General features: G+C 39.4%; 2 protein-coding genes across 2 annotated transcripts in view; one reads left to right on the top strand and one right to left on the bottom strand.

The window, feature by feature from the left end:
• Window positions 1–3: 3 nt before the first annotated feature.
• Window positions 4–3432, top strand: LOC119271850 (DNA excision repair protein ERCC-1-like). The gene is made up of 9 exons (XM_037553514.1): window positions 4–269; window positions 345–414; window positions 519–622; window positions 1179–1278; window positions 1387–1463; window positions 1851–1950; window positions 2285–2356; window positions 2526–2594; window positions 2781–3432. The coding sequence occupies exons 1-9, from the start codon at window positions 4–6 to the stop codon at window positions 3087–3089; spliced, it is 1167 nt and encodes a 388-aa protein (XP_037409411.1). The 3' UTR covers window positions 3090–3432.
• Window positions 3433–3966: 534 nt separating this feature from the next.
• Window positions 3967–11273, bottom strand: part of LOC119271839 (STE20/SPS1-related proline-alanine-rich protein kinase-like) — an 8732-nt gene continuing 1425 nt past the window's right edge. Inside the window, exons 2-22 of the mRNA XM_037553504.1 lie at window positions 10578–10832; window positions 10360–10484; window positions 10214–10258; window positions 9426–9507; window positions 9053–9121; window positions 8765–8935; window positions 8622–8687; window positions 7784–7852; window positions 7637–7705; window positions 6989–7047; window positions 6469–6681; window positions 6215–6336; window positions 5945–6039; window positions 5822–5866; window positions 5646–5705; window positions 5307–5408; window positions 5162–5213; window positions 5034–5086; window positions 4855–4919; window positions 4538–4589; window positions 3967–4428 (exon numbers count right to left, since the gene is read on the bottom strand). Of these exons, the coding sequence (XP_037409401.1) occupies window positions 4351–4428; window positions 4538–4589; window positions 4855–4919; window positions 5034–5086; window positions 5162–5213; window positions 5307–5408; window positions 5646–5705; window positions 5822–5866; window positions 5945–6039; window positions 6215–6336; window positions 6469–6681; window positions 6989–7047; window positions 7637–7705; window positions 7784–7852; window positions 8622–8687; window positions 8765–8935; window positions 9053–9121; window positions 9426–9507; window positions 10214–10258; window positions 10360–10484; window positions 10578–10832 (1947 nt within the window). The 3' untranslated portion in view covers window positions 3967–4350. The remainder of the gene's footprint in view (window positions 4429–4537; window positions 4590–4854; window positions 4920–5033; window positions 5087–5161; window positions 5214–5306; window positions 5409–5645; window positions 5706–5821; window positions 5867–5944; window positions 6040–6214; window positions 6337–6468; window positions 6682–6988; window positions 7048–7636; window positions 7706–7783; window positions 7853–8621; window positions 8688–8764; window positions 8936–9052; window positions 9122–9425; window positions 9508–10213; window positions 10259–10359; window positions 10485–10577; window positions 10833–11273) is intronic.

Below are 11273 nucleotides of genomic sequence, written 5' to 3'. Positions count from 1 at the left end.
GCCATGGACGGAGAGCAAGGTCGGCAGCGGCCTGACTCCGGCAAGAACCTCATAAAGATCCCGTCCTACCAAGAGGTCTTCGGTAACGGAGCCGCTGCCTCCTCCTCCTCCTCGACGCCCCCCTCCTACAACCCTCCTCTCCCCAGCGCCGCCGCTGCCGCCGCCGGCTCTTCGTCGTCGTCGTCGTTCTCCGAGGCCTTCTCCTTCCTCAAATCCTCCGATTTCTACTCCCCTCCCCCGCCGCCTCCACAGCCATCCACCGCCCCTAGGTACCATCTCCCTCGCCCTCTCCTCGGATTCTCTCAGTGAGGCCTCACCCCTCTAGGTTCGGTTTCTTTGAACAGGCCGCCTTTGGCTGGCGCCACCACTACGCCGTCGCAGAGCAAGAACGCCATTCTAGTGAGCAATAGGCAGGTAATGGAGTGTGGTGATGATTTAGTACTTTTCTTCTTATAATCAATCTTCTCCCCTTTCTTTTGTGTTAAATTTGGAGTCTTTGTTCGTTTCTCACTTGGCAGAAAGGGAACCCATTACTGAAGCACATCAGGAATGCGAGGTGGACGTTCGCTGACATCGTTCCGGACTACGTGATTGGGCAATCATCATGCGCACTATACATAAGGTTCTTGCTCTATCATTCTATTTGTTGGTTCCTTTGTCTCGACTCGTTTTGTATTAGAAGAACAATGCCAAGAAGGCACAAAGTAGAACACAAACAAAGACAAGGATAAATAAACAAACAGAAAGAAGGATGGCAGGGAATCGAAGTAAGCCTAAACTAGGCTATTCCACCAAAAACAGAGAGGTGGCGAGGGACACCCTCTATTTTGTTTGCTGGTTTCACTGCATCTGCATGTATTGTTACCATTGGGGGCCAATACTAGAACCAGAGATACGCGAAAGTACTGTGCATCTAACAGATACATTTCGCTAGGGGCGTTCGAAAACAGGGTTTACTGCCTGCTTCCCTTTTTCATGGGTTCATGTGGAACCGTTATTTGAACACCCTAGCATTTCATATAGTGAACTGCACTACCAATCTGTTAGACAACAAGTTTGGAGCAGTAGTACTGCAATCTTAGTGATCTGCGTCACCTGTTGCTAGTAAAGGTTTTGTGCCCCGGTGTGTGCCGTGAGGTAGTGGCATGATTCTTACCATGTAACTTTGGTCAATGCAGTCTCAGGTACCATCTTCTTCACCCAGACTACTTGTACTATCGGATAAGGGAGCTCCAAAAGAATTTCAAACTCCGTGTCATCTTGTGCCATATTGATATTGTGAGTTTGAATCATCTGACCAACATATTTTGCTTTAATTGGGAAATGAAGTTTGAGACATCTCAAAAAGGTTATTTATTAATCCATGTTCATATACTTCATGATCAGGAAGATGTAGTAAAGCCTTTACATGAAGTCACAAGGACATCACTGCTGCATGACTGCACCCTTCTGTGTGGTTGGAGGTATTATTCAGAACATTCTTATATGCTGGGATTATGCAATACCATGTTTAATTATGTTCCCTTTGTTTTAATTCTGTACTGTTGCATTGGTTCTTTATAAATGTAATTGCAAATTTGCAATTATAAGATCTTGTTTAGGTTCCTTTGCTCTGAAATAAAACTGTGACCGTGCACTGCTTAGTGATCTCATTATCTAATACTTGTTGAGCATTTTGCATACGAAAATTAAATTCAAGAGTGGAATAGTGGATGTAAGTACATGTTAAAGAAATGCTAATAGCTCTCCAACATGCTAACTGGAAAATTTTAGTAACAACATGATGATGTACTGATTTGGTTGCAAAGGCTTACTAAGATGCTCTTTGACCAAGCTGTTCTCTCTTGTAGTCTGGAGGAATGTGGCAGGTACTTGGAGACTATTAAAGTGTTTGAAAACAAGCCAGCTGACAGCATTCGCGAGCACACAGATAATGATTATTTATCTCGGGTATGCACCCTTACAGTTACAACATGGTTTGATCTATCTATCTCATTAACTGGACTGGGACGGATTAGTAAGTATGTTGAGTAATTAAGATTTGCGGAAAAGAAATCCCGCAACTTCAGCAATACTCAGTATTGCTTTTTCATTTATCAAGTTCCAAGCATTGCAAGTGGTTTCAATACAGAAGTTATATCGTCCTTTTGGGCTGCTGTAACAACGATAATTATTTGGTGGTTTCAATACTCAATTATATTGCCCTGTTCAGAGTGTCCATTGTGTTAACAATGATCATTATTTGGTGTGTTACTCATTTATGCTGTGGTTCTGGTTTTGGCAGTTCACTCATGCTCTTACATCGATCCGGCGTGTTAACAAAACAGATGTTATCACACTTGGTTCGTCTTTTGGGGTAAGATGGAATAAGAACTGGAACTATTACATTGTCTTCCATAATCTATTGGATATTGTTGTGTGCAGCTTTATTACTGTAAAAATGGTAGCATTTCACCCGGCAAGATCACCCATCAAACAAAAACAATTCACAGTATAATTACACGCATCGGGTCTTGTATTTGCAGTCACTTTCCCGAATCATGGATGCTTCTATGGAAGAACTAGCTCGTTGTCCAGGAATTGGCGAGCGGAAGGTACCACTTTAAACCTCCAATTTTATTTGTCATGGTTCATGTTGTTACCAACATTTTTTTTCCCGATCATCCCATAGATATAATAAGCTACAACCATGTGTCGTGTCTGCATTGCTTTGCTTTTCCGCTTACTAACATGAAAGGCCATGTTTCGCTAGGCTAACATGTAGAGTTTGTCGAATGTAGGTAAAGCGACTTCATGATACTTTTCATGAGCCATTTAAACGAGTTACGCCCCGCCCAAACCTCGTAGTACCTGATACTCCCGACAGAGAGAAAGTGTCTGGTCAGCCTTCATCGACCAACGATGGCACGCCGGAAAAGCCAGGCACTTCCAAGAACAAGAAAGGCCCTGATGTCAAATCGGCCCTTACTGCTGCATTTGCAAAGTACTCAGAAAAGATCCGCAGTCAGGGCCGCGAGGCGGCCCATGAGGCTGGTGAAGGTCCTAGCAGCTCAACCATGGAAGGTGACAAGACAAAACAATTAGATTAGCAGTAGGAAGGAGTAGGAAGTGGCACGTGCAGGTGTACTGCTGTTGTTGTAGCTGCAAAATTTGCTTCCTCTGTTTATTGCTCCTAAACAAGGGTGAATTTTGCATTGTACTGATTGTTGTTGTAGTGTAGGCCTTCCCTTTTCTCAGCAAGGGTTGGATTTTGCATTGTTATGCTGGCCTCCTCTTTCCTGTCAACACAATTTAGCCGATCTTCTCTTTTTTTCTGCCTTGGAGAACTCTCAGAGCCATCCAAAAGTACACCGGAAAATGTAATCTGTATTTTGTGATAAACATTGCCCATGCTTCGTTGTTCTTGTTCAGCAACTGAAGCAGACTGCTCGATTAACTTTCGTGTTTAGGCTTTGGAGACGTGTTTAAGCTTAATGCTGCGTACTTTTCACACTACTCGGTACTTCTTGCTGCCCAAAAATAGAACTCAAACTCTACTGGGCAAGTTCTGACATTGATACATTCAGAACTGGGAGCACAAGTTCAGCAAAGCTCTTAACATAAACGGGCTCTACTGCCATTCTTGGTTGTTTATTATTATCATTCAATGTAGAGCAATATCGCCAATCCATTCATTTCCTAGTTCCTCCGCTGCAGTCTGCAACGGAGGGCTGCAAGCTGTACTCCAGGCAGGGATCAAATGATAATGCTTCAGCGACAAAATTATACTCCCTCCTCCCTAAATATGTCTTTCTAGACATTTCAAATGACTACTACATACGGATGTATGTAGACATATTTTAATGACTACTACATACGGATGTATGTAGACATATTTTAGAGTGTAGATTCATTCACTTTGCTCCGTATGTAGTCACTTGTTGAAATGCCTAGAAAGACAAGTATTTAGGAACGGAGGGAGTACAAGCCACTGCTGGATAAAGTACAACTTATTTATTTTGCATTCTTCTGCAAGCTGTTCGAACCAACGGGCACCCTACACAATCTACGGGATAATCACAAATGTTTGAATGATAGGTGTGGCCATAGCAGGGGAATGCACAGGACCGCAGTCTATGACCCACCAAAACCTATTGAATAAATTAAACCGAAAAAGAAGCTAAATAAAAACTAATATACACACTGATGGCAACAGGCCAAGGAGCATGTCCCCATTTTTTCCTTCTGACGGCGCTTATTCGGATATACATATATATATATATAGCTTCCGCGAGTACTGCTTCTCTAATGAAACTCAGATGATGCGAAAGCTAAGTGCGGGTACCCATATCAGCTGAACGTTTCACCTTGCTATGTTTCTTCATTGTCCTCGTCCCTAATGTCTTCTATTTCTTCTCGGCAGTATAATGCATTAAGTTCTTGCTGCAACTGAAAACGATTCCCGAAAAGGCATCGTGAATAAAGATTCATTCATCCATGAACAAATGGCAGCTTAAGAAATGTATTGCGACAAACTAAAACAAATGTTGGTACCAACCTGAACATGTTTTTGCTTGGCTGAAATCAGTTCGTCAGTCAAAGTAATCATTCTGCAGGAAAAAAAGGAAAGTTCATGAATTTGATACAATGTATACATATGTTCGAAAATAAAGATTATATAGCATCTAATAGGAAAATTAAAAGTTGATTCTATCTGATGACCGACAAATCAGCATCTACGAGACTAAACATGATGTCACCATAATAACTAATGACAATTTATCTGCCACATAAACATGTAAATATGCTAGAACCGTTACAGTAATGTGTTTGTTGGAATTGTTTGTGAGATCATTCCCAAGGCAGTGGGCCTACCTAGACTGCAGCTCTGAAATTTTAACAAGTAATGACCGTTCTTTCTCAGTATTAGATGTTTCAACCTGCCAAACAATAGAAAGGATTCAGTGACGACAAACAATCTTCTTAAGGAACCGCTATCATTAAGTAAGGGTATCCCCTAACAATACAAGAAATCATACACCATTGCTGCTTACCACTGTCTCACTTTGCATATTTCGGACTTGCGACGACGTTCCAGACTGTGCACCTGAAGAAAATACGAGATTTAAGATTTAACCAAAGAAAAGGAGAATTTCATAGCCAGAAGAGAAAAAACATTTACCGTCAGCTTTCTCATTCTGTTGCATGCTACTTAGTAGGTTCACGATCAGATCCTGAGGTAAGAAAATTACAAAAAATGATAAATATCTTTTATATAACTTATCATGTATCATACATTCGTAAACATGTTCAAGCTTCCTCCATACTTGCTGAAGTGTAGTCTGTTGCACGAGGTTCTCAAGGTGGGGAATGAGAACAGACGATGATACCGAGCTATTGCAGAGTTCCTTCAGATGATGACTGTTAGACTGTAGCATCCATGCATCAAGAAAATTGGATCAGCTACAGCAGAAGTTGCAAAAAGGACAGAAATGATGGATTGTCTCTATGGTATCTCTTAAGGTTTATTACCATTTTGAAAGGTAAAATACAGTGTGCCTTTTAGGTGTGCATCTTCATTTCTCCACTAAAAAGGAAAATCTTTTCTCATGGTCTCTTTAAGAAAGTGAAACTAAGCAAATAAAGATCAAATAGAAGAATTATACCGTTGGTTTGGCATTGACAATCCAATCACCAACACTTGCGGATTTTCTTAGCTGTATACCCTGCGCGAGCAAGGTATTAATCACAAATGTACAGACTGCCGTAGATTCCATTTAACCTAGACTATAACTATGTCCTGAAAATAGCCTGGTAATATTAATATTCATAACAATCTTACCTGTGGTGATTTGCGTGAGATGCTACTCAATGGAATTTCCTGAACCTGTAAAGTAAGGATATGTTAAAAAAAGCATTTAGGCTCTGTACTGTTACCTTAAGTTTATCCACCAAATTTGCTTACCTTCGCAAGATCAACGTTCTCAGATGTCACAGAAAAGCGGCCTTTAATATGCACCACGCTACGTTTAGATTTATCTCCCAATGAATCTACATATCCTACAATGATCAAAAGAAACTCCTCCAGTACCACTCATCCAGAAAGCACATAAATCCGAAACAAAATTGATGTTTGAAGGCCACAGTTAAACAGGGGAAATAGAGAAGCCCTAGTATATGCTACTGTGCTACAACAATGCCAGAGCAAAAACCGGACGTGTCTATGGAATTGTACCTCCTGAAGACCGTATAGGAGCTGAGTAACTGTTTGCAGAGGCACGAGTTGGCAATGATAATGGACCACTAAGATTTGCGGCTCTTCTCGTATCACTTCCATGTTTGTCAGCAGTTGCATCCCTGCCATGAGAAAGAAGGATAATTGAATATTAGTATAGGATAAACTGATGACTAAAATGATGAAGTGTTCTTCCATAACAAGAAATCAGAATAAGACTTCTGAGAAAAAAAGATGTTGTGAAGATAACAGACCTTTCAAAATTATGGCTCCTTTCAGTTGTTGAGCTATTAACACCACCTTCAACTGGACCCCCAGTAGTCTGTTGTTTCTGTCCAACATTAGTTCTCCAATATTTCGACTCTGGTTCCTTTGATGTAGAGGGCAATGAATCATTCTCTGATCTAGAATTTTCATGTCCATTGGGCATCCTTCTACAATCAGGATTTGTCGTAGAGGTTTCTTCACTGAAATATAACAGAAGATATTACATTTCAAGACAAATGTTGTGCTGAAAATCAAGATATTAACATCATTTAAGTTGCTGGTCATTCTCTATCCACAACATCCTACTTTGATTTCTTGAATTGTACAAGCACTTCTGCAGTTATATGCAGAATCAACAGGTATACACTTTAAAGTTCTAGGAAGATTTATCACCAGAACATAGCCAAGAGTTTTGCTTTGCTACAGTTATTTTCATTCGCAGATGATGGTAAATATCAAAAAAAAGTTTAAATAAACTTAACAACATGCAGCAGTTTTTTGCTTAACCTGCAGGTATTTTCATTTGCAGATGACGACTGTCCTGAAGGGGTCCTCGAATATAAACTCTGATGACGAAAAAAAGAACTGTTACAACAGAAATATCCAATATGTGCTTTTCTTCATGTTGTAAAATTAACTTATAAAACGGGAGCTGCGTTGCACCTAGGTATCCTATACAGTTATCACAGGGTGCATTTCTCAAGTTTGCTGATGCTGGATCTGCCTAGATCCAGCCAGGAAAAATCGGAATCAAGTAAAATTGTCAATATGGTTATAAGTCTAGTTTTTCCTCCATCATTTTGCACAACAAGCCTGGTATTATGATGATTTCCCACTCACACAACTTACACCCATAGACCATAGTTAAGAACTTTCAGTGGGACATTCCAAAATTCCTGGCAACAGTTTGATCATGGGCAACAACAATTAAAATTCCAAAACACAGAGAGCGTGACACACATTGAGATTGCTATGTTTGGTCAACAAGAAAAAATAAGGAGGATATTACAATTTAAGCTATTTGGTCTGCTGAATGCTGGACAATATTCCAAATTCATAACATTTCTGCGCACTTGGAAAGTAACTTGAAGCTTTTCTAAAGAGGACTGTTAAATGGCTCTTCTATAAAGAAAGGTAGTCATGAATCTACAAAACCTTTTCAGATTCAATGATTCTTGCAGCGACATCATCCTCTTTTGTTTCAGATGGTTCATCCTCATAAATCTGGAAACTTAGATAGCTTAATAATAAGGCAATTAAGGTATAATGGAAGTTAAGCAAAAAGAAAACAGTAAACTTTACTAGTGATGCTTGAGCCTTGAGGTCTTCAATATCAAAGTGCCACGCACTAACACCTCGCTGGTATTCACTCTGTTGGATAAACCGATCAAGCATGAGAAACAATTAGGTTGATCGAAGGATGACTTAACAACCATGATTATTAAAAAGGAGACACATTTATAAACCCAAAATATTAAATAATTTATAGGGAACTAAAACATATAAGTGCAATTTCCCACAGAATTTATAGCGAGAAGAGACATTCATTGCAGAAACATGTGACTACACATGGAACAGTTGTATGAGGCAGATGAGTGAAGGTAAGAAAGAGAAATGCAGAACATAAGAAGGTTCTCTTAGTGTTCTAGGGTCCTAATTCCCCAAGTACCAGAAGCCTATCTTACAGTCATTCTTGTCAGGTTTCTAAACTTTATCATCAAGATCCTAAACACTGAATTTGTTATTTTTCAAACAACCTTGTTACAAGATAACTTATGATGCAATGATTCATCATCATTGAAAAACATGGCACTATACGCCTATGCTTTGCTAAGTTGATATCTAGTGCAAAATACCAATCAATCACAAGGTATATCCAACAAAAACTACCACAACCTAGGGTTGTCTACCTACCTTGTGCACTATATGAGTATACAACACCCATATACTAGATCGCACTTTTGAAGACAGCACTGATGTGGTTTTTTTTAATCAACAACTCACAGGTTGATCTGGCCTGTTCTAGAAGTTACTAAGAAACTTATGCAATAATTGTAAATGCGAAATAGCCTTAAACATACATGAGAGCAAACTGAAACAGAACCACAAAATATAGACATGAAGGTTTAATATCACCAACCAGGGAAAGTGCCTCCTGCTCAGAAGAAGGCATTTTCTTCAAAGCCAATTGTGCTGCGTCTTTAAGCTGGAAATATGTAAGAACTGTCAGATATGAAATACATTGTGATTTTTGAGATAAAAAAGCAGAAGAAAAGTAGTTACCTGGAGTGCCTTTACACGCTCCCATAGAGGAGGCAGATCAGTTAACATACCCTTCATTGTCGATTCTGGAGGTTTTGCAGTTTTGAAAAATGAATGCTTGAGCAACTTCTCAGCCGTCGGTCTCTTTGTTTGATCTTTCACCAAGCACATCGCAACCATCTCTTTAAATGCCTGAGCACAAGTGAAAATGGTTCATCAAAAGGTAAACAGTAGAATATACTCTATTGTAGTTTTCAACCACATAAATGGTCCAAAAACCCAATAATTAGCTGAAAGGATCAAAATTACCTTCGAAAATCTTCTGTCTCGGTCATAGTCAAGACCAGGTGGCGCATTCTGGAGAGTCATGAGAAGAACCTGTAGCCAAAAGGAACCATATTTAAAAAACATGAGGATTTGCATGGATATGTTACCCTTGTGCAATATGAGGGTACAGGGCATGACCAGCAGATGCCCTTGGCCAATGGAAATAGAATACAAATAAGTGTGTAGATTATACTGTTGTACTATAATATTAGTATGAGGTGTGGAATGAGTCACTGGCCCGTAGGTATAAAAAAAATATTAGTCATCACCAACCCATACACCATCACAATATCAAAAGCAAAAAATCACATAAATGATTAATTACTTTACATTGCAGATGAAATCAAATCGTTACCTTCATAGGGGGGTACTTCGAAAATGGAGCATGTCCATGCGCTAGTTCAAGTGCAGTGATTCCAAACGACCATATATCGGCTCTGTAAAAATATGGATATTAGCTGTTAGTCCATCTCGGTTAGTAAATAAAATGCCAAAAAAAGCATCAGGGTGCTGGATCTTGACAAGCCATTTAATTCAATATGAAAGTAAGTCTCCGAACATCAGGTGATTTGTCCATGGCATGGCATGAGTTATCTGGGGACAGACTATCAACGAACATCTTTGTGAAGATTAACATTTCTGGAGTACTAAAAGCAAGCATGACACCATTATGAAATACTTATTAACATAAAAGCCAAAATCGCAACAACAGGCTGCTGAACTTAAAAATAAGATACAATATTTGTCTGACACTCTTGTCAGTACATTATCCTTACTATATTCTGGATTTGTAATTTATAATGGAAAGGATAGCCCCATCCTTGCCTATAAGATGATGATGTGCGATGCAGGAGTTGCAAAGATAAGAGTCCCTATAAAAGAAAGTACCCGGGCCCGGCTATTACCACCTCCAGAAATGTAATTTTAGCAAAACTTCATTTTTCATGGTGATGGTTATTAAAAAGAATAATAGCAATGAATTCATACAGAAAATAATAAGAACACAAAGGTACAATGCATAGAAGACGTCCAAGGTGACTGCAGTGATGCTCTTTATGACATAAAATCAAACAACAATTCCTAAAACACATTTGTTACCAAAAGGTATGTGCATTTGTATGCACAATTAGAAATGTAACATACTTAAAGTTATATCCAGTGCCAGGCTGGAGAACTTCTGGAGCCATCCTAAAAGGTAAAATTAGAAACAAAAGAAAAAGGGTCAAAACATTCTCAAGTTCTATAATATTAATTTGATCCCTAGCATCAAGATACAGAAATCTACTTACCAGCATGGAGTTCCAACAAATGTGTTCCTAGATCTTTGCCTATCACCTCTATCAAACATACAAGCAGAAACGCCAAAGTCCCCAAGCTTCACTACACCAGCACTATCAATAAGGATGTTACCAGCCTGCATAGTGCCATATTGAGCAAAAATAAAGAATCATCACAAACCACATCAAACAATATAAGAACTGCACAGGAATCTTCTATAGAAGCTAACCTTGATATCACGATGGATTTGCCCTTGCCTATGAAGGTACTCCAGAGCCTTGAGTGTTTCTTTTAAAATTGATGCAATAACAGGTTCCTCGAAACCTTCAGGATACGCAATCTTCATCAAGTGTAAACATGAACCCTCCGTCATGAATGGCATTATGACCCAAAGACTGTGCTCCACAACAAATGAGCAGTAAGCCCTGATGACATTAGGGTGATCGATCAAGCTCATTATTTGAGCCTCCCTTTGTACTTCATCCTGCAAATGATATACATTTGTAAGATCTAAATTCATTTATAGCCTCCAGAAAGGGAAGAAACCAAGAAAAGAAATATGTTGACATTTGACACTACGCAGTGTTAGCATTAGGGGTGCAAGTGGGGCGGAATGGCAGACAATACCACGGTACAAATGTAGAGTTAATTTTACATTAACTGATGAGCTAATTGATGAGTTTTGCAGGACGAAGTGGGATGCCGCTTGCACCCTAGTTAACATATCACATATGCGAAAAAGGTATCACTAACTCCCCCAAAACAAGTAGCCTGTATGACAATTTGGTATGCAATGTGGGTTTCTTTTAGAGAAAATTGTATGATTGTCTTCGAGTGCACTAACGACAAATGGTGCAGGAGAAACTACAATTGGAATGTACAAAACAAGAGTCGCGAGTTTACGACTTTACTTCTCTTTGGTTAC

The sequence above is a fragment of the Triticum dicoccoides genome, chromosome 1A, assembly GCF_002162155.2.
Source record: "Triticum dicoccoides isolate Atlit2015 ecotype Zavitan chromosome 1A, WEW_v2.0, whole genome shotgun sequence".
NCBI lineage: Eukaryota > Viridiplantae > Streptophyta > Magnoliopsida > Poales > Poaceae > Triticum > Triticum dicoccoides.
This window is presented reverse-complemented; position numbering and strand designations above follow the sequence as displayed.